The 22,709-nt window shown below is 48.1% G+C and overlaps 1 protein-coding gene across 2 annotated transcripts; it reads left to right on the top strand.

Moving 5' to 3' along the window:
* Window positions 1-6,789: 6,789 nt before the first annotated feature.
* UCN3 (urocortin 3) lies at window positions 6,790-11,466 on the top strand. Of its 2 annotated transcripts, none has more exons than XM_043884879.1 (2): window positions 6,790-7,071; window positions 10,509-11,466. In XM_043884879.1, exon 2 carries the CDS (start codon window positions 10,515-10,517, stop codon window positions 11,013-11,015), a length of 501 nt encoding a protein of 166 aa, XP_043740814.1. In that variant the 5' UTR covers window positions 6,790-7,071; window positions 10,509-10,514; the 3' UTR covers window positions 11,016-11,466. The 2 variants fall into 2 exon arrangements, with proteins under 2 accessions (XP_043740814.1, XP_043740813.1); XM_043884878.1 differs by having other exon boundaries at window positions 6,956-7,071; window positions 10,506-11,371.
* Window positions 11,467-22,709: the final 11,243 nt, after the last annotated feature.

Here is a 22,709-nt window from a genome sequence, read left to right as displayed (position 1 = left end):
TTTAGATAAGGAGTATACCTTTGTTCATCACACTCATTTCTACTTTCCTGGAAACTTTTAAAAACAATTGGGGTTTAAAAAGAGTGCACAGAAAGTTACTGGGGCAACTGCCTTGTTTTACAGGGCTTCCCAGGTGGTGCAGTGGTAAAGAACCCGCCTGCTAATGCAGGAGACATGGATTCATCCCTGGGTGCAGAAGATCCTCTGGAAGAGGAAATGGCAACCCACTCCGATATTCTTGCCTACAAAATTTCAAGAACAGAGGAGACTGGCAGGCTACAATCCATGGGATCGCAAAGAGTTGGATACGACTGAGCACAAATGCTTGTTTTACAAGGGGGACAGCGGGCTTGCAATCATGGTAAGGCACTAAGAAGCCGCCATCTTCAATAACAAGGTTTGGATGGTTGAAAACAAGCCTAGGAGAGAAGGACCAGCTGGTGGGAATGAACAATGGACCGTCATGAGGCAGGATCTCATTTTCACCTCTGAGCTGCTGCAGGGAGACTCCAGGGTGCAGTTATGTTCTCGTTAGCAGCTCAGGATCAGCTCAGGCTTCTCTACCTTCTACACCGTGTAACATCAGCGCTATTTCCTGCAGACCCCAGGACCTCAGCAGGCACCCGCTGCTCACCAAGATGACTGTGGAGACCTCCCTTCCCAAACGGGAACATGAGTAATCCTGAGAGCTGCCCACCGTCCAGAGTGTGACAAGAAGGAACAGATGTCATCAGCCCCGGGACAGAGAGTGGGTGGAAAGCAAGTCTGGGATGAACAGAGAGAAAAGCACATTTTTAAATGTTCACAAATGCAGGGAGAGAGGGAGAAGGGGCAGAATACAAAGTAACACCTATGCTATGGCAACAAATTCATGCACCCATGTTTTCTCAGGTTACGAGTTCAGTTTCTCAGGCCTTGGTCTGATGACGTGGGACTTGCGGTCCACACCGCCTCCAAGGCCCAACAAGCTATTTCTGGGTGTGTCTTACTGAACAATACTTTTAATTTCATCCACATTTGGCCCCTCACCACAGTGAAAAGGTGTCCTTCCCAAAGTTACAGGCCCTAATAGGACCAAAGTAACACTGGGCTTTCACTGGGGGATAGTCAAGCTGCGTTCCACAAAGGATTAAAAAGCTGATCACAGTGGCTCAGTGGTAAAGAATCTGCCTGCCAGTGCAGGAAACCCAGGTTTGATTTCTGGTCCAGGAAGATCCCACATAGCCACCCAGGAGCAGCTAAGCCCGTGCCCCACAACTACTGAGTCTGCGCCCTAGAGCCCGGGAGCCGCAACTACTGAGCCCACGACCACAACAACTGAAACCCCTGCACCTGGAGCTCTGCCCTGAGACTCACCACAATGCGAAGCCCACACCCCACAACTACAGCGGAGCCCCCACTCACCGCAACTAGAGGAAAAGCCTAAGCGGCAACAAAGTTCCAGCACAGCCAAAAACAAAGAGAATTATTTTAAAAACAAATTAAAAGCTTATCATTTCTAATCTTCTTGTGAGGCTTTCTTCCCATTTAACTACCTGATTCCTCAAACTTGTCTACAAACATACTCCTGCGATATAGCCTTTGGTTAGTGCTTCCAAAGGCTATTCTTCTCACCTGAGGCTCTCATTAAAAGGAAGAGTTAGATTCATTAGGTCTGAGGTGAGAGCTGAGATTCTGCATCTCTAAAAGCTCCCAGGGATGCTGAGGTTGAAGGTCCATGGACTACACTTTGAGCAGCTGGCTTCATAGTTCTTAGTACTTACTATAGTCCTTAGTGTTAAATATTTAGCACTTGTGTTTCTCGTCCTTAGTAGGTCTACAATAAACCTGACTTGGAGAGATGGCTTTTTTATTGAAGTATAGTTGATTTACAAGGCTGTGTTAGATTCTGCTGCTGCTGTTGTTGTTGTTCAGTCACTACATTGTGTCCAACTCTTTGTGACCCCATGGACTGCAGCTCTCCAGGCTCCTCTGCCCTCCACTATCTCCCAGAGTTTGCTCAAATTCATGTCCATTGAGTCGATGATGCTATCCAGCCATTTCATCCTCTGCCGCCCCCTACTCCTTTTGCCTTCAATCTTTCCCAGAATCAGGATCTTTTCCAATGAGTTGACTCTTCACACCAGGCGGGGCCAAAGTATTGGAGCTTTTAGTTTCTGCTGTGCAGCAAAGTGAATCAGCTATGTGTATACATATACCCCTCTTTTTTGGATTTCCTTCCCATTTAGGTCACCACAGGGCATTGAGGAAAGTTCCCTGTGCTATACAGAAGGCTCTCATTGGTTATCTGTTTTATACATGGTGTCAATAGTGTATATATATATATATATATATATGTCAATCCCAATCTCCTAATTCATCCCATGGAGCTATGATTGAATTTATTAAACATTTCTACAATAGTAGAATAAAGAGGGAAAGCTTTACCAAGACATCAGTCTTTCATCCTACTCATGTTCCCTCTCTTTTCTTGGAGTTAAGGAAGCCAGGGCATCATTGGGTGGAGGCAGACTTGGCAAAGTGGTGTTTCTTTTCTGGCTTATAGAGCAAAACAAGAAAGGTTGGAGGTGGAGTCAGTAGTGGAGGTCTCTGCCCATGTGGCCAATGATCCAGCATCATGGGATGAACCTGCTTTTCCTGTTTGTAGCAGCTCTCCTCCCTAACCTCATGACAATTACTGGCCAAAATTGTAGAATTGTCTGCTTTTTACTCTCCCCCTACTGTCTCTGTCTTGTACACCTGTATACGCACGAGTGTACTCCCTGAAATTTGAATTGCTCCTTCTGCCTCTATAATGGGAACTGTAGAATTTTATACTCTCAAAAGCCAACTATAGTGATGACATCACTGTCTTCTAACCCAGCCTCGCTCTGCAGAGACCTGCACACTTATCCTTCACCCTCTCTTGATTATTAGAGATGAAATGAAATCTCAGTGCAATCTGAGTCCCTGTAATTTGTCTTTTTGAATAAACCTCTAATAATCTCTCTTTTTAATTTCATTTCAATACTATTATCTTCAATTATGGGGCTCCTTGTCTACAACAATCCCTCACTCTCAAGGCCAAGTTCTGTTCTCTCCTTGTAGCTGGAGATGCAGGCTCATCCAGCTTTGCAAAAGAGATCATCCTTGAGGATGTTGGAGGCCTGAGAACCAAGGCTCACCCGTGTGTGACCCCAGCTAAGTGACTGAACAAGAGCATGAACTCTCTTTTAGGCCAGCATTCTGTGATTCTGGAAGAGTTCACGTAAACAAAAGCATTTAAAATACTAAAGAATGTCTGTTGGGACTTCCCTGCTGGTCCAGTGGCTAAGACTCCATGCTCCCAATGCAGGGGGCCCAGGTTCGATCCCTGGTCAGGGAACTAGATCCCACATGCCACAGCTAAGACTCACTGCAGCCAAATACATTTTTTTAAATACATATTATCTGTTTGGGTATATGTGATGGGTTGCAATTGTATATGCATATACACAGAGCTACTGAATAAGAAGAATCAACCTCACTTGTTGAGTCTCTACTATATAGCAGATGCTGTGTTCGTGATGCTTCTCCTGGCATAGACTTCAGTCTCAAGCTGCTTACAGACAAACGGACACAGGCAGGAGTGGACCACAGCCAGTTTCAAAGCCTAGACTTGCCAAGGGAAACAGATTATAATTCACAGTATATAGGAACATGCTGGTTTATTTCTGATTGATTGATTGGTGAACTGATTAAGCATAGTCCCTGATTAGCTGGCAGGCATGCAGGCATACTTTGGCCACCTGATGAGAAGAGTTGACTCATTAGAAAAGACCCCGATGCTGGGAAAGATTGAAGGCAGCAGGAGAAGGGGATGACAGAGCATCACGAACTCAATGGACATGAGTTTGAGCAAGCTCCAGGAGCTGGTGATGGACAGGGAAGCCTGGCATGCTGCAGTCTATGGGGTCGCAAAGAGTCAGACATGACTGAAAGACTGAACTGAACTGAATAATAACATAGTGTCCTATGTATCAGGCTTCCCCTCGATGGCTCAGTGGTAAAGAATCTGCCAGCAATACAGGAGACATAAGAGATGTGGGTTCAATCCCTGGGTCAGGAAAATCTCCTGGAGGAGGCCATGGCAACTCAATCCAGTATTCCTGCCTGGAAAATTCCATGGACCGAGAAGCCTGGTGGGCTACAGTCCACAGGGCTGCAAAGAGTCGGACATTACCGAGCAACTGAACAACACGTAGATAAGAGATTCCGAAACATGTTCAGGGGTGGGGGTGGCAAAGTGCATGTATTACCCTTGGAAGAACGTGGGCTGCTTGGTTACCATTACTACTGACTCTGCCCATGAGCAGAACCACAAGTGAGCTTGCCGTCCTGGCCCCATCTAGGAGCACGCTGCCCAGTCCACTGCTTTGTAAGATGTTCAGAAGAGTTTCCAATTCCCTTGTCACTAGAGAAAACATGTCCCCTAAGTGTATCTGTTGGTGTTGATCCCCTTGTCTACAGGTCATTGTAGTGCCCTGTAAACAGGGCACTTGTAATTATGCCCACGTGTGGAAAATTGGCTATGGGGCAGTATGCAAGTTTACCCAAGAAGGCAACATCCTCCCCTTCCCCTGGAGGGAGACAGAAAGCTTTTTTTTTTTTTAAGGTTATTACTTTACTATTTATTTACTTGGCCACGCAACATGAGGGATCTTAGTTCACTGACCAGGGATCAAACCCACACTCCCTGCAGGGGCAGCATGGAGTTTTAACCACTGGACCATCAGGAAGTAAGTCCCAGACAGAAAGCTCTGATGCTGTTTCACGAGGCCCTGAGGGAGGCAGCTGCCTTTAGCCTGTGGCTCCCAGGAGCTTTGCTCTAGGAATCATCAGCCACTAAAAGTCCATCAGAGAGGATCATAAAATGTCTGTAATTCACCACGGCACCTGGACACAGAGACAGGCTGGAACTGTCCCCACCTGTTCCCACCGCTGCTGGTTCCAAGGGGGATGCAAAGTCCAACGAGACTGATTCCTGATAGGTGGATAGGAGACAGCACTGGAGAACCCATATCAGAAAGGACTGGACGTGAATGCAGGATCATGGGTGTGCTGTTATTATAGAAGTTCAGTTACTAATAACTAAATCAGTCCTGCCTGTTGGAAGAAACAGGAGTCAAGGCAAGGGTCTCCCCTTACCCCACAGACCAGAGAAATTTCACCAGGTTACAGGGGGCTCTGTTCATGCGTGAGGTGTAGTGAATCAGTGCCCAGAACAAGAACTGTAGTTTTTGCATGCTCACTTGCTCAGTGATGTCCAACTCTGTACGACCCCATGGACTGTAGCCCACCAGACTCCTCTGTCCTTGGGATTCTCCAGGAAAGAATACTGGAAAGAGCTGCCATTTCCTCCTCCAGGGGATCTTCCTAACCCAGGGATCAAACCAGAGTCTCCTGCAGCTCCTGCATTGGCAAGATTGTTCTTTACCACTGAGCCACCAGGGAAGCCCCAATTGTAGCTTTAAATGTTTATATACAAACTAATAGTGGGGAAAATGAAATGAAAATTTAATCAATCTAGAAGAACACAGACAAGGAAAAACAGAAATAAACAGAAACAGAGGGGGAAAGCAGACCAAATAGGAAGTGTTTTACAACATGAAATAGCAGAAAATAATCCAAAAACATCAGTAATCATTATTTGCACAAATGTGTCACGTCAGTGATCACTATTAGTACAAATTAATACAGAGACCTGTATTAAGGCCTTGTTAATACAGAGATGGTTGATTAGATTTTTTTTAATTTCAGTATATACCCTTTACAAAAGAACTTTGACACAAAAAAACTGGAAAAAATGCTCCAAGCAAATGTCAACCAAAGGAAAACTGGAATAGCTGTTTCAATATCCGGCAAAGCAGACTGTAAGACAAAAAGTGTTATTTGGCTTGAAAGGGTTTATAGTCAAATTATTAAAGGGGTCATTTGCATTGAGCTGGCCAAAAAGTTCATTTGGAATGTAGCTAGGCTGTTCAATAAAGGTCTTGGTGAAAATGAAAACTGTGCCTAAGCCCACACACTGCAGCTCCTGAGCCCATGTGCCACAACTAGAGAAACCTGCATGCTGCCATGAAGACCCAGAACAGCCAAAATAATAATAAATACAGTGAAGTCACTCAGTTGTGTCCGACTCTTTGCGACCCTGTGGACTGTAGCCCACCAGGCTCCTCCGTCCATGGGATTCTCCCGGCAAGAACACTGGAGTGGGTTGCCATTTCCTTCTCCAGGGGATCTTCCCAACCCAGGGATCAAACCCAGGTCTCCCACATTGCAGGCAGACACGTAACGTCTGAGCTACCATAAATGTTGTCATTGCTCAGTAGCTAGGTGGTGTCTGACTCTTTTTTGACCCCATTGACTGCAGCACGCCAGGCTTCCCTGTCTTTCATAACCTCCCAGAGTTTGCTCAGACTCTTGTCCATTGAGTCAGTGATGCCAAAGAAATTAAAAAAAAAAAAAACAAATCACAGTACAGCATACGAACTTTCCTCTCTACTTTCAAGTAGGTGTTGGCTCCAGAAAGAAGGGTAGAGAGGCTGAAGTTAGTAAGAACGAAGATGAGTAATGAAACTCTTCAAAGAAACTGCTTCTCAGTTCAACAGAGTATGTTTTTTTTCTTTTTATCAATGAAGCCAGTTGCTAGGGCAGGAAGGGCAGGTGGGGGTGGGGGCGGTGATGGGAGGTCTGGGAGAGAAGGTGGGTAGGAGCGGTCAGAGATGCTGACAGCTTGTCGTCTCCGTGACGTGCACAGCTGCTTGGGTTGTATTTTAAACGGGATCACATCCCAGGGTAGACACGGCGTCTGGATTTATGATCCACCCCGTGATCTGTCACTTTTATGTATATGCACACACACGAGGGAGTGGAGTGGTTTCCATAGAGAGGAAAGATCACGGCCCACTTACAAATAATTCAAGAAAAGGAGCCAGCGACCCCAGAGAAGACAGAAGTTCGGGGGGATGTTCCCGGGGCAGACCTCTCGGTTCTGAAGCTTCCGGCCTGCCTCACTGAGCATTTGCACTTCAGAGGGACATCTGCTCACAGGTAAGGCTCTGGTTGGGGACTTCCCTACGAAGGATAACTTGATTTGCCCTTAATTATGCAGGAGATGCTGGGGACTGGATGGGGTGAGTGATAAGAGTTGCAAGCACCCCTGGGGGCACTGTGCTGAACAGTCAAGGTCTGTGTTTTAAATGGGGAGAAGGCAGCCCCAAAGGGATCAGGGGGAAGTTTCTCAGGGGGGCAAGAGCATCCTCCCCCCATTAGTAGACAGGCCTGCTTTGCAAAAGGTAATAGATCGGAAGCAGGATGGATTCTCACAAATGTGTTTTTCTGAACAGAGTCCAGCTGTGAACATGAAAATCATGTTTCCAGATGGGGTGGATGGGGAAGATGGGGGTGGAAACCGGGGTACCATTCCCCGCTGCCTGACCGACCGGGAAGATACTTGCATTTCCTGGTTGCCAAGGCATCTCCTTTCGTTCTCTCCATACACCTGCGAGGCAGGTAACGTTTGCTTTTTAAGATGTGGTGACTGAGAGGTTAAGTGACTGATGGAAGGCATTTGAAGGTGAGGGAGGCTTGCAGCCCAGGTCCTCTGCCCTCATAGCCTGGAGTCCTTTCCCCCTGGCCACTGGGGACACTGGAGGAAGGGAACAGATGTCTGTAATAATTAGGTGCCCCCCGCCTTGAAAGGGAGAGGCCATGAAGATGGATGTTTGATGTCTCCATTTGATGTCCAAGTGTTCTGAGAAATCCTGTCTGCAGGGTTCTCCTGTAACACAGCAATCTAGCCAGCATCCCACTTCTGAGGATGAATGGAGTCAGAAAAGCAACACAAAAGCTGCCAGTAACAAGTGTTGTCTAGATCTTGTCAACTTTCTCCTGGCTTTTCTCCCTCTTGGGGGGAAAGGCCTTTCATGAATGAACCCCCTCTGCTCGCTCAAGTGTGAATTGCTAAGAAGTGTGTGTGTGACACATAAATGCTTCCATGAGTCTGCAGCTCATTACTATAATACCATTCAAAATGCTTAAAGGGTCCCTGGGTTCAGCAGTGACTGTTTTATAAATTGTTTTTTTAATTCAACGTCTTACCCGTGTTTGCAGACTGCGAACTATCTCTGCCTTCCTCGATGCTGGAGAATGGGGCTGCCTCTGGGCAAAGCCCGTGGTGTCCTGCATTTGCCTCTAGCTTCACTTTTTTCCTTCGGGGACACTCTCTCTCACAGGTGCTTTGAATTTTAGACCAGATGAGTCCCTCAATGCCTGTCATTCTGGGCGTGACGTGACTGTCACAGCTCTCAGAAGCAAGTGTCCATCTCCAGAGAAGCACTATCCTAATAACCCTCAAAGAATGGCTGAGTGTCAGGTACCCAACTGAAAAAAATGAAGATGAAGAACTTTTCCCTGTAAATCTAACTAGATGGGGACCATGTGTTTTCAGAGCAGGTAGCGGGGAAATCTTAAACCTTTGTACTCTTGCACTGTGGTAAGGGCAAAGGAATCCAAAGAATTTAAGAGGAGAAACTTGCTTAGGAATCAGACCTGAGTAAGGAGGAAAGGACGTTTCTTTTCTTTGACAGTCCTCTCTGTTCCTGGTATTGGCTCCAGGACCGTCACAGATCCCCAGCTGCTCAAGTCCCTTATATAAAATAATGTATTGTTTGCACATAACCTACAAACATCCTCCCATGCAGGGGTGAGTGCTAAGTCACTTCAGTCATGTCCAACCCCTTGTGACCCTATGGACTATAGCCCGCCAGGCTTCTCTGTCCATGGGATTCTCCAGGCATGAATACTAGAGTGGGCTGCCATGTCCTTCTCCAGGAGATCTTCCCCCGCTTGGGATTGAACCCATGTCTCCTGCATTGCCAGGCAGATTCTTTACCACTAGTGCCACCTGGAAAGCCCCACAATCTCCCATGGTTTTATGCAAATGCTAAACAAAGCTAAACTGGAGAGAGAGGGAGAAAAGGAGAAAGAGAGAGGAGAGCCTGGAGTTCAATCCCCTAATCTCACAAATGGGAACACAAGGACCTGGGGCATTTAGTCACTGAGCCAATTAGTGGGGGGTAGGGCCAAGCCTGACCTATGAAAAGAGCAGGGGACCAAGGGAGAGAGTGACAATGACAGAGAGAGACAGATCCCCTCCCACCCCATCCCTGTCCCATTATTAACCCTTTCTCTGTGCATTCGTTTTTGGTTTTTTAAATCTTTTCAGGCTTAACAAGCCCTTTGAGAATGCTCCCAAGCTTTAAGATGCCTTCAAGGCATAAGGCAGCTAAAGCCACAATTCATGGATGTTTATGCAAAACAACTAAGGACAGCCTCAGTGAATGAGGAAACCCGAAGTCTGGGTATTGAGCACAATATCAAAGAAAGGATAAGTCCATTCTTTTGCAGTCAACAGAGCCCTGTAAAATGTTCTCCAGGAACTGGGCACACAGTTCTAAGGACCTCGGAGATGGATGGGAATGCTGAGAAAGTGGTTCGCAAAGTGTGGTCCATGAACCCACAGCATCAGCATCCTTTAGGGATGTGTTAGGGATGCAGATTCTCAGGCCTTGCCCCAAATCTGCTGATTCAGAAATGCTGGGGATGTGGCCCAGCAGCTGGTGTTTGAACAGTCCATTCACGTGATTCTGAACACTCTGAAGCGTGAGAACCGCTGACTTAGAGTTCAAGGCACGATATGCCTACCTGGGTAAGAGTGGGGCAAACAGACAAAAAAGAAAAGCCAGAAACGCAACACAACAAAGATAATGGTCTGCAGGATCAAGTTACCTGGCATACTACACATCTATATTTATATTCATATGATTTACATTCATTAGTTATATAATGTATAGTACATTTACAGATACAGAGAGATCACTTCTGAGATGGCCACCTGTGTACTGAATCTTATCCTAATAGCACCTGGGGATTATTACATGTAAACAGTCATGAATCAACATGCTTCATTAAGTATTTGGTTAGACAGGGAGCTTTTCCATTTTAATTTAACCTTTATGAAGTAGTACCTATTATCCCCCATTATTATTATTATTACCATTATTATTATCAGATGAGGAAATTGACGTTCTCAGAGGTTAACTAATCTGCCCACCACCCGCAGGCAAACAAGGACCCAGTTGGAATTTGAACCTACCTCTATCTAACTCCAGAGCCTGTGTTGCTTTCCATGTGCTAGTTAGCTAGTTCCTACATCTGGACCATTCCTACATTTGGCAACGATCCGTCATCAACAGGCTTGTTAACACGCAGATTGCTGGCCCCAGAGCTTTTGACTGACCAGCTCTGAAGTAAGACCCGAGAATTCTTTGCATTGCTAACAAATTTCCATGAGACGCGGCCTGCAGGTCCAGAGAACACGCTTTCAAAACCCGGCAAAGCTGAACGTGCACAAAGCCTGGTGGATCTGCCCCATCTCCCCCTGAGCCCTAAGACCCTCTGACACGTATTGCTCTTTTCCGCAGCAGGGAGAGATGCTCGTGCCGGCCCCCTTCCTGCTGGTCTTGCTGCTGCTCCTCGGGGCCCCCCAGGCGGGCCTCTCCCAGAGGTCCTCCAAAGCCGGGTCCAGCCTCAGCTGCCTCCACACAGCCCTGCGCGAGGCCGAGAAGAGCCAGCGGAAGGACACCTCGCTGCTGATCAAGCGGACCTTCCCCGCCCTGCCCCGCGGAGACCTAGAGGACCAGGAGGGGCAGGAGGAGGAGGACACAGAGAAAAGGACCTTCCCTGGCTCCGAGGGTGGCGGCGGTGGTGGTGGGGCTGGCAGCCCCCGGTACAAGTACCCGTCCCAGGCACAGTTCCAGGGGCGGCCATCCCAGGACAAGGCCAAGAGTGACCGGCGCACAAAGGTCACTCTGTCCCTGGACGTCCCCACTAACATCATGAACATCCTCTTCAACATCGCCAAGGCCAAGAACCTGCGAGCCAAGGCCGCCGCCAATGCCCACCTCATGGCCCAGATCGGGCGGAAGAAGTAGAGGAGGAGGCTGGGGACCCCCTGGGATGAGGACGGAGGTTGGGGGGGACAAGGGGTGTTGGCCCGTCCCGCCGGTTTGTATCGGAGGGATCGGCCCTGGTTTCCAGGCTCTCCACCCTTCTGCGCCTTCCCGCCTCCGGCCGGGCGCCCCAGCCCTCTATACCTACACACACCAGCGCCGTTGTCCCAGATCCACAGACGGAGGCCACGGTACTGATACTGAGACACTGAGGTCTACCCTACACGTCTCCTCTCTCCTTCCCCACAAGGAGCGGCAAAGGTCACGCCCTCCTGCCCTCCACTCCACTCTCTGACCCCAAGAAGAAGGGTACAGGGAGGCCCTCCCCTCCCCACACCAACACCAGCCCAAGCCGGAAGGCAAGGGCGCTGAGCACCCCGCCCCCAGACCCTCTCTCCCCTCTGACCCACATTAAAACCCATGGCTTCTTGAACCCCTGGCTGGTTTCAATTCCTCTTCCTTCAGTCGGCTGCCTTCAGGCCTCCGAGCTTGGAAAGGGGCAGCTAGTGAGACAGGGTACAGGTGAGTCCATTCCTGACCCTCCCAGGAGGAGAATGGTCCCTGGAGGTCTTGGGAGGCATGAAGAGCTTGGGAAAGGCCAAGTTGGCAGGACCCTGTTGGCCATCACTGGATCTGAAGCTGGCTGTGTGGCCAGGTCCCACCAGAGGCACAGCCTGGGGTCTGCTACAGAGTGGGCCCCTGGGTAGAACAGGAGACACCCCCAGCTCCTCCCTGGCTTGCTAGGGCCTGGGCCACTAAGTCTGCCATAGGTGCTTCTTGAACCAAAGGTCACTGTCCAGCCCTGTGCTGGGCCTGGTGAGGGATACTGAGGTGGGAGGCATGAGGCCCTTGCTGTCCATGAGTCAACAGTCTTAAGTGAACAGACAAAAACAAAATGTGAAAAGAAGCAATTTCTCCAGGGAGTATATAAGTGATGAACTGCAAGGTGATCGCAATTAGTGTAAAAAATACAAGGAATTCAGAGCAAGATGAGAAGGCTTAATATGAGAAGCAGTTCACTAAAAATAGACATCAGCAAAACACCTTGATGACCTCTGGCAGCAGAGCTTTCTGCATGGTGACAAGTCATGAATACACACAAGGTTTATGAAATAAACCTCATAAACACACACCACCACCATCAGACACAAAGTCAAGAGACAAACAGACAACAAATTGGAAAAATGTTTGCCACACAGGCAAAAGACAAGTATCTTACTGATCAAATATATAAAGAGCTAATAACTTCCCAGGTGGCACTACTGGTAAAGAACCTGCCTGCCATTGCAGGAGACATTCGATCCCTGGGTTGGGAAGATCCCCTGGAGGAGGGCACAGCAACCCACTCCACTGTTCTTGCCTGGAGAATCCCATGGAGAGAGGAGCCTGGCGGGCTACAGTTATAGGGTTGCACAGAGTCGGACATGACTGGAGCGACTTAACACACACAAACACGCACACAAAATAACAACTGAAAAGAACAATCTCCTTCAAAAAAATAAGCAGGAACACATATCACACACACACACACACACACACACACAAACACAAGTGATCCTTAAATGTACAAACAGATGCTAAACTTCACTGCTAAAAAAAAAAGCAAAACGGCACTCTTACAGAATTTGTCAAAATCTGATTGACAATAGGCTCACACTGTGACTGACAAGGTGCAAAAACCTCCTTCCTTCACTGATGGTTGGTGGGAATGTGAATTCTGAGAGGCAGTTTGGAAAATCCATCCATATCAAAATCACAAATTCACTTTACCTTTAACTCAACAACCCTGATTCTGGTGGACATTATTGGAAAAAAGCAAAATTGTGCAGTTTTTTAAATGGTAAGCTAACTTGGAAATGAAAAATACCCCATCTCTTAACAGAACCAATGCTCAAAAAGCTGAAATGCAACTGTTTTTTCTATCCTGGGTCAGGGTGCGGGGTGGCGCGGGGTGTGGGGGAGGGGTGGGAGGGACCCTCATGGCACAGCAGAAAGAATCCTGCCGAGACTCAGAATACCTACATGAGTCTGGGTTCCTCCTCTTCTGTGTCTCTGAGCAAATCCTTTAACTTCCCTCAGTGCTGGTGTGCCAGGAACCCTCTTTAGGAACGTGACCTCACAGAATTCTCACAAGTATATTTAACATTTATTTTTGTTCTAACAGTGCTTTCGGCATTCTGCTCACACCAGAGGTGCAAAGGACAGGAAATGGGGGGGATTAGCTTGGTTAAAGAAAACCCAAGCAGGTGTGACATTTCCCTGAACAACCAAAAACACCAGGAGAACTTCCAAGTTGGGGTTGGTATCTGCAAGCACACCCAACTTCACAGCTATCTCCTCTTAGGGTCTTTGGCTAGGTGAGCAAAGCCTTGAAGACAGCAGCCTCTAGTGGACTTAGATAAGTGGCTTTAAAAAGTTTTGTTTCGCTTTTTTTTTTTTTTTTTTGTATTGGAGAATAGTTGCTTTACGATGCTGTGTCAGTTTCTGCTGCATGGCAAAGTGAGTCAGCCATGTGTGTACATATCTCCCCTCTTCCTTGGATTTCCTTCCCTTTTAGGTCATCACAGTCCACTGAGTAGAGTTTTCTGTGCTATAACATCGGTTCTCATATTTTGCTTTATTTTAAATCATGGTTCCTGCATCACAAAGCTCCAATCAAGAGGGTGATTAAAAAAAAAAAAAAGACACAGATCATTGCAAGTGCCAGAATCACACACCTTGCAGCCAAAAAATCCCTGAAGCATAAAACAGAAGCAATATTGTAACAACAGATCCAATAAAGACTTCAAAAATGGTTCACATCAAAATAAAATAAAATAAAAAAACCGTGGAGGAGACTGCCACACCCAGGGGCCACTACCATTGCCTTCTACCACCCCTGAATTCACCTTGTAAAACCAAGATTCTCTTGATTTCACTTTGTAAAATCATTGATGGGAGCAGGGGAGTTGGGGAGAACTGTGCCGGCTTGAGTTCCCTTGAAAAAACTGTTTTAAGCTCTCTTTTTAAAATAAAAAAGGGTTTGGGGGGGCTTCCCTGGTGGCTCAGACAGTAAAAGAATCTGCCTACAATGCAGGAGACCCAAGTTTGATCCCTGGGTTGGCAAGATCTGCTGGAGAAGGGCATGGCAACCCACTCCTGTATTCTTGCCTGGAGAATCCCACTAACAAAGGAGCCTGGGGGGCTACAGTTCATGGGGTCGCAAAGAGTCAGAAATGATTGAGAAACTTTTACTTAAAACAAGGCTCAAATGCCAAGTGAACCTTCTCCAAAGAGACCAGTGCCTGGAAGACAGGATCTCTAAATGTTCTACCCAACAAGAAACCCCAAAAACAAATACTAAAGACCAAAAATGGTTCCTGCTTCCTGATAGCAGAACAATTTTGGAAGCTGTAACAAAATAATTAGCAAAAGCCAAGTGATACCCAGAATTCAATCAGATACTTTACATAATTCCAAGAAATGGGAGGTACATGTGCTCTAAGGTATGTAGTATTAAACTAAAAGACATTCATAGATATTAAGAGCCGAAGAAAAGCAAAATCTAATCAAATGGTGTAGCTAGCTAACTCTAAGAATTACAGATGGAATCAGACTTGAAAAACTAAACATGTGACTCAAATCTAAGTGTGCTATGGGACATTTCGTTCTTTTTAAAATTTATTTTTGTTGAGGTGTAATTGACATATACCATTGCACTAGTCCCAGGTGTATGACACAAAGATCCCACATCATCCTTTAATTAATGAAGTCCCTGTTACAGACAGTTGCTAGGGTTCAGCACGTCCATTAGAGCCACAAAGATCCTGTCACAGCATCATCACTTAGGAGCTGCAGCAAGCTGAGAAGACAAAAGACAAAAAAGGTATCTTGGGAAGATAACCCAAGCCTATGGGATGACACAGTGTGTTTCTCTTTTGTTTCCTTGGCCATGCCTCGAGGCACGTGGGATCTCAGTTCCCTGACCAGGAATCGAAACTGCATCCCCTGCAGTGGAAGCATAGAGTCTTAACTAGACGGCCATGGAAGTCCCAGACACAGTGTTTTCTTAAGGAGTGAGCATCTTTACATACTCAGGAAATAGACCCCCAACTTCACTATCATATAAACCGTGAGGGCAAGAATTTTTGTTGTTGTTGTTGTTCACTGTTTATCCTCAGTGGTCAGAATAATTAGGAGCACATGACAGGTGTTCAGAAAATAACTGGTGAATGAGTGAATTGAATCCGGGTCATTAAAGTTCTTATGACATAGGAATCGTGCATATTTAGCATTTAAAGTGCAATGTGTATAATATTTGACAGTATTTGGCCTAATAGAAGGACTTCCCTGGTGGCTCAGACGGTAAAGCGTCTGTCTACAATGCGGGAGATCCAGGTTTGATCCCTGGGTCGGGAAGATTCCCTGGAGAAGGAAATGGCAACCCACTCCAGTACTCTTGCCTGGAAAATCCAATGGATGGAGGAGCCTGGTAGGCTGCAGTCCCTGGGGTTGCTACGAGTCGGACACGACTGAGCGATAATTCCAATTTAAATACATATTTTGAGTAAAGGTGAAGAAGGAATTCATAGGGCCTGGACTCCATCTTAGGCCTGTTCATGCTGATCATGCTCGGCCACCTCTCCAATGGACTCTGAACTCTGTTTAGTGTCTATGGAAACGACAATGTTATGCCCAATGTCTGAATCCCTGAGCGGGAAGAGAGAAGGCTTCCAAGACAATGCAACTTGCAAAAAAAGGGAAGTTTATTGTTGACTCGAGTCAGGGCTCCTGCCGCGCGTCCAACACAGTGGTACGGGGTCAGAGAGCACTGAGCCCGACCTGTTACCCAATTTATAAGGTGTGCATAAGCAGTTGGTAGCTGGCTTAAGCGGATTGGTTACATGTTTGCAAAGTAATCTTATTGGCTCAAACCTTCACAAGCTTTTCAGCTTTCCCCTGATAGGTTCCCTTTTCCTTACTGGGCACATATTGATTGGCTGGCTCCAGGTGGCCTGATAATCATGTCACCCTGGAAAACCAGGCCTGCTCCTAATCTAGGCTGTCTGTCATGGTGCAGCCTCACATTCCCCCCTGTCTTGTTGTTTCTGTAGAGGAATCTTTCTCTTCATCCTGGGCTACCATCTGATATTGTTGCCTCAATACCATAACCTGAATGGTATTTAGACTTTCTTTAATAAAAGACATTAACCGGTTTAAAATGCAAGGGCCAATCGTTAGTGCCAATAACAGTACTATAAGTGGACCCAGGAGGGTGGAAACTAAGGTGGTCAGCCAGGGGGAGCGTTGAAACCAAGACTCAAACCATGATTGTTCATTTTCTCTTTCTTGTTTTCGCCTGCTTAGGCCTTCTCTAACTTTTTGAAGAGGTTTCTGTACTACTCCTGAATGGTCAATATAAAAACAGCATTCTTCTCCTAGGGCTGCACATAGTCCCCCTTGTTGTAAGAACAGCAGATCTAAAGCCCTTCTATTTTGTAACACTACCTCAGCCAGAGAACTTAAGGATTCTTGGAGGTGGGAAATGGATTTTTCGAGTTGTTCAATATCTTCATCTATTGCAGCCCTTAGCTGGTTATACTGTTTATCTTGGAGCGTTAAGGCTGCAATTCCACTTCCAGTTCCTACAGCCCCCAATCCCAACAGGACAGTTAAAGTTAGGGCAGTGACGGGTTCTCTTTTTACCCTATACTGACCTGGTGTCTCTAACTTTGGCTGCAGGCCTTCTTCTGAGTAATAGTTCAGCCGGGGGATTAGATGGACTAGGACACAGAAATCTTGGGAGGTTTTTAGTGCTGCCTGATGGGCAGACGGAGTTAGTCCGGCAGAGCAAGCCCACCACCCATTTTCTGGTGGGATGATCCACTGGTGAGTGGAATTAGTGAGGTTAGTCATAGAGACTGTGTGATTACATAGGTGTTGATAAGTCTCAGGGATAGCTCCTATGCAGGTGCCTATACCCATAATGGAGCTTACTGTCAGGCAGCCCGTACCAAGTTGTTGCTGCCATCTACAGGCTGAGACATCGGCTGTCAGTAAAAATGGTGACTCTCTTCCCTTTGGCTTGCTCCAGAGCCTGTATTAGGGCAATCAACTCTGCTTTTTGCACAGAAGTGTTTGGGGGAAGTGTCTCAGCCCATATCGTCTGTCCTGAATCATCAACTATGGCAGCTCCCGCCTTCCTTTGTCCATCTTTTACATAGCTGCTCCCATCGGTGAACCATACTAGCTCACTGTTGTTTAGCGGTACATCAGTTAAGTCTTTTCGAGCCGCCAGGGCCTCAGCCAGTATCTCACTGCAATCATGGAGAGGGCGGTCTTTCTCTGGGTTAGGTAGGAGCGTGGCTGGATTCAGGAAGCAAGGGGTCTGAAAATGCACCCGTGGGGCATCAAGCAGCAAGGCCTGGTAATGTGTCAAAAGGGCATTGGAGATCCACTTACCCGGCGGCTGCTTTAAAACCCCTTCGATGGCGTGCGGGGTGTAAACCCAGAGTTGCTGTCCATACGTCAACTTGTCGGCGTCGCGGACGAGGAGGGCAGTGGCTGCAATGATGCGAAGGCAAGGGGGCCACCCAGCGGCCACCGGGTCTAATCGCTTTGAAAGGTATGCCACCGGCCGCTTCCATGGTCCCCACTGTTGCGTCAAGACCCCCTTTCCCATTCCTTGCTTTTCATCTACAAACAGCTGGAATGGCTTATTTGGGTTAGGGAGGGCAAGGGCTGGGGCTTCTAGTAGGGCCCGTCTGAGTGTCTGGAAAGCCTGTTTCATTGGCTCAGTCCAAGTCCAGTTTGGGGTCTCTTTACTTCCCTCATACAAGGGCCGGGCCTTCTCAGCAAACCCCATGATCCACAGTCTGCAATATCCAACAGTCCCCAGAAACTCTCTCACCTGGCGGGGGGTCTTGGGCTCTGGTATCTGCAATATTGTTTCCTTCATGGCCTGAGTTAGCCACCTTTGCCCCTGCCTGATCTTATACCCCAAATAGGTGACCTCTTGCCGGGCTATTTGCGCCTTCTTTGCGCTAGCGCGATACCCCAAGGTGCCTAGAGTCTGTAAGAGGTCACCGGTGGCACGGCTGCATGCCTCCTCTGTGGTTCCAGCCAACATAAGGTCATCCACATATTGCAGCAGGATGACCTCTGGGTGGTGAGTCCGATATTCATAGAGGTCCTCACTCAAAGCCTCATTAAACAAGGTAGGGGAGTTCTTGAACCCCTGTGGGAGGCGGGTCCAAGTTAATTGTACTACCGGTTGGCCTTCCCCCTCAGTCCACTCAAAGGCAAATATCTCCTGGCTCTGGGCCGCCAGGGGTAGGCTGAAAAAAGCATCTTTCAAGTCCAACACAGTGTACCAAGTGTACTCAGGCAGTAAACTGCTCAGGAGGGTATACGGGTTAGGGACAGTAGGGTGTATGTCACTCACCCGTTTGTTGACTTCTCGCAGGTCTTGGACAGGTCTGTAATCTGTCCCCCCTGGCTTCTTCACCGGCAGTAAGGGGGTGTTCCAAGGGGATTGTCACCGCTTGAGAATTCCGGCATCCATGAGCCGTCGAATGTGGGGAGTGATCCCCCGCTGAGCTTCCTGGCTCATAGGGTACTGTCTCACCCTCACAGGAATTGCCTCGGCCTTTAGCTCAATGACGACCGGATGTCTCTGTTTGGCCAGTCCCATTCCTGCTGTTTCTGCCCAGGCCAATGGGTATTTATGGACCCACGGTTGTACATCTGGTGCTATAACCTCTGAGGGCTTAGGCGCAAAAAGTCTGTATTCATCTCTTAAAGCTAGGGATAAGACATGTATCGGCTGTCCAAGTCCATCCGTGACTGACATTCCCCCAGTGTCAAAATGGATCTGAGCATTAACTTTAGTCAACAAGTCTCTTCCAAGTAGAGGGGCTGGGCATTCTGGTATCACCAAAAATGAATGGGACACCTGGTGGGTCCCCAGATTTACTTTCCGTGCTGTGGTCCAACAGTATCTTTTTGTCCCCGTGGCTCCCTGCACCAAGCTGGTTTTCTTAGACGTTGGTCCCAGTTTTTGGTTTAAAACAGAGTGTTGGGCGCCAGTATCTACCATGAAGCCAACGGGTTTCCCCTCCACATGTATGGTTACCCAGGACTCGGGGAGGGGTGCCGAGTCTTGACTCCCCTAGTCACTGTCTTCCCCCGCATATAGAACCCAAGTTCCAGGGGAGATTCTCTCTCTCTGGGTTGTTCCTCTTTTCAGGTCCCTCTTAGGGCACTCGTTTTTCCAGTGCCCCCGTTCTTTGCAGTAAGCGCACTGATCTTTCTTTAGGGCCTGCCTTTTTGGTCTCTCTTTTTCTCCCATCTGGGGGTCTCGAGGCTCCCTCACTTCTGTTCCGGCCTTCATACCCGCAAAAAGAATCTGGGCTAGCTCCCTCTGGTTCTTCCGGTTTTCCTTCGCCCTATGTTCCCTATCTTCCTTCCTGATCTTCTCAGCTAATTCCCTTTCCTCCCGTCGAATTCGCTCCTCCCTTTCTTCTGGGGTCTCTCTATTATTAAATACCTTTTCAGCTGCTTTCAGTAAATCTTGTATTGTCTGTTCTCCCAACACCTCTATCTTTTGTAATTTCCTCCTAATATCTGGGGCTGCCTGATTTACAAACGCTAACAGAACTGCAGCGCGTGACTCCTCAGCCTGGGGGTCCATAGGTGTATATTGCCTGAAAGCTTCCATCAGCCTCTCTAGGAAGGCTGATGGGCTCTCAGTGGGCTCTTGCCTTACTAAATTTACCTTCGCCAAATTTGTCGGCTTTCTAGCTGCGGCCCGCAGGCCAGCCATTAGAGTCTGGCGGTACACTCGGAGACGCTCCCTACCTTCCACTCGCTCAAAATCCCAGTTAGGCCGCAACAGAGGAAACCCCTCGTCCATGAGATGAGGCTGGGCGGTTGGTCTCCCATCGACCCCCGGGACCCGTTTCCGCGCCTCTGCCAGAATTCGCTCCTGTTCTTCTGTGGTGAAGAGCACCTGCAACAGCTGCTGACAATCATCCCAGGTGGGTTGTGAGTGAACAAAATGGAATCTAAGAGGTCAATGAGGCCTTGGGGTTTCTCTGAGAAAGGAGGGTTCTGGGTTTTCCAATTATACAGGTCGCTCGTGGAAAAGGGCCAGTACTGATAGGTTCGCTCTCCGTTGGGGTTAGCTGGTCCCACTCGGAAGGGGAGCGCCTGAACAGTAGATGAAGGTAACTCTGGGTCCCCAGAGTCTTGTCCACCCCTATCACCCCTAGTTCTCCCCCGGGTCCCCAATGCTGGCCCCCCTTCACGGTCGGTTCCCGTTGGCCCTCTTAATCCTCTCTGTTCACCCGTGGGAGCTTCTCTCCTCGGAGAGAATTGCAAGGGTGGTGCATATGGCGGAGGCCTTATCTCCTTTTCTAGATCTATCAGGTTTGGATAAGATGATTCCTGAAGAACTGGTTTTGGGTCCTCTTTCTTTCTGGTTTCTTCCAGGGGGGTCTCCATCACCAGGACCTGTGAATTGGAAGAACTAGGAAGTTTGTAAATGAAAGGTTTTAACCACTTAGGCGGATTTTCCACTAGTTCTTGCCAGACCATGACATAGGGGACCTGATCCAGATGGCCCCAGGGATCAGGAGCCATAATCTTCTCCTTCACAGCCTGTATGATGGACGGTTGAAAGGTGCCTTCCGGAGGCCATCCAACCCGGAAGGCGGGCCACTCTGCAGAGCAAAAGTTTATTAATTTACTTTTCTTGACTAGTAAAGACAAGTTATGGGCCCTGGCCCTGACATCCGAAAAATGGTCAGTCATGAGAGAAAGTGGGGTAGATTCCCCCTGACCCATGATCAAAGAATAAATGGTAGGGGAGAGAGAGAGAGAAGTCACTGAGAACGACCACCAAAAAATCCTACCGGGAGTGGTGGCGGCCAAGAGGTTGGACTTATGGTATGCTTTTGGAACTGTTTATGTGCCTGCGTCGTTGCACGGAAGTTTTCTTGCTGGGGGCGGGCACCCTAGAGGTTTCTAGCCCGTTCCGTGGCCCCCTTATCCTCTCACGGGAGTCTTCAAGTGGCAGGCGCCCTAATGGCCTTTAAGTGCCTGACCCATGCCCACACAAAGAATTTTAGGCCACGTCCTCAGTTAGGGATGTTAAAGGAGAGTTTCACCCGATCGGGCTCCCGTTACTGAGGCTCACTTATTGTAGGGCCTTCAGAGTCCGCCAGAGTGTAGCCCTGGCCGGGACTCATCAATTGCCCCCGCAACCGTTCGCCTGTTCACTGAAACTCCCGAAAAGGGAAGGAGTTGAGGGCAGATCAGAGAAGAAGGGGAGAAGGAAGAGAACGAGACCAGAGACAATGCTGGCACACACACAAACACGGAGAGCCGAAGACAAACACACGGACAAACAAACGTCGGCCGACGACACAGCGCTGGGTTTTTGAGCCCCCTGAATTCTCTTGCCTCCCGGTAGCAGATTCACCTTACCGAATGGCGTCCGCTGTTCACCAGATTTGGGATCAGGAGAGGAACTCCCCCTCCCGCAGAGCCGGCAGCCTTCCAGCGCGCTCGCTGGCCTCGGTCTTGCGCCGGCTGGAACGTCCAATCCGTTCCCCCTTTATAGAAAGCTTTCTCCTGCGCCAGATACCTCCCTGCTTCTCAGCAGGGCCTCGGATTTTACACTGGACTTCCCTGAACTGCCTGAGCACCGGTGCTATTATTTATCCTTCCCCTCTGTCCCAAAAGTGTTCTCCTTCCCCGGTCAAGGGATCCCGGACGAGCCCCCAAATGTTATGCCCGATGTCCGAATCCCTGAGCGGGAAGAGAGAAGGCTTCCAAGACAATGCAACTTGCAAAAAAAGGGAAGTTTATTGTTGACTCGAGTCAGGGCTCCTGCCGCGCGTCCAACACAGTGGTACGGGGTCAGAGAGCACTGAGCCCGACCTGTTACCCAATTTATAAGGTGTGCATAAGCAGTTGGTAGCTGGCTTAAGCGGATTGGTTACATGTTTGCAAAGTAATCTTATTGGCTCAAACCTTCGCAAGCTTTTCAGCTTTCCCCTGATAGGTTCCCTTTTCCTTACTGGGCGCATATTGATTGGCTGGCTCCAGGTGGCCTGATAATCATGTCTCCCTGGAAAACCAGGCCTGCTCCTAATCTAGGCTGCCTGTCATGGCGCAGCCTCACAGACAACAGAAGGATAAGACCCCCTCCGGACAGGGGAACCTTGCAGGTTGTATCCAGGTTACTCCTTGCCTAAGAGAACACATATACTGATCACTCCTTCCTTCAGACAGGCCATAAATTTTCTGTACCTATAGGAATGTAACCTCGGGCTTATTGATTATTGGCTAATTGTTTAACTGTCTAAGCACATGGCACATGAATGATGGGGTTATTGGAATTATATTTACCCTTCCTTTGTTTATGTAAGTCTCAAGGAATTTGGGGTGGTGGGTTCCAACACATACACATGGGGTATAAAAGATTTTCACAAATGCTGGTCGGGGTCCTTGGCTAAGAGGAGACTCTGCCTTGGGCCCGCTGGTGTAAAAAACTGCACTCCACTATCTGCATTGTCCTTCTGAGTGAGTTTGTTTCCTGGAACGCGTGGCTACAGCAAAGGATTTACACATGTGATCTTAAATAAAAATCTTATTAATTTATAGACAGTTTGGAGAACGTAAGAATACCAA

This window comes from Cervus elaphus, chromosome 23, assembly GCF_910594005.1.
Source record: "Cervus elaphus chromosome 23, mCerEla1.1, whole genome shotgun sequence".
Lineage (NCBI taxonomy): Eukaryota > Metazoa > Chordata > Mammalia > Artiodactyla > Cervidae > Cervus > Cervus elaphus.
This window is presented reverse-complemented; position numbering and strand designations above follow the sequence as displayed.

What these genes read in the sequence shown, in the direction of transcription:
- UCN3 (XM_043884879.1), top strand. Translation starts at nt 10,515, where the DNA reads ATGCTCGTGCCGGCCCCCTTCCTGCTGGTCTTGCTGCTGCTCCTCGGG.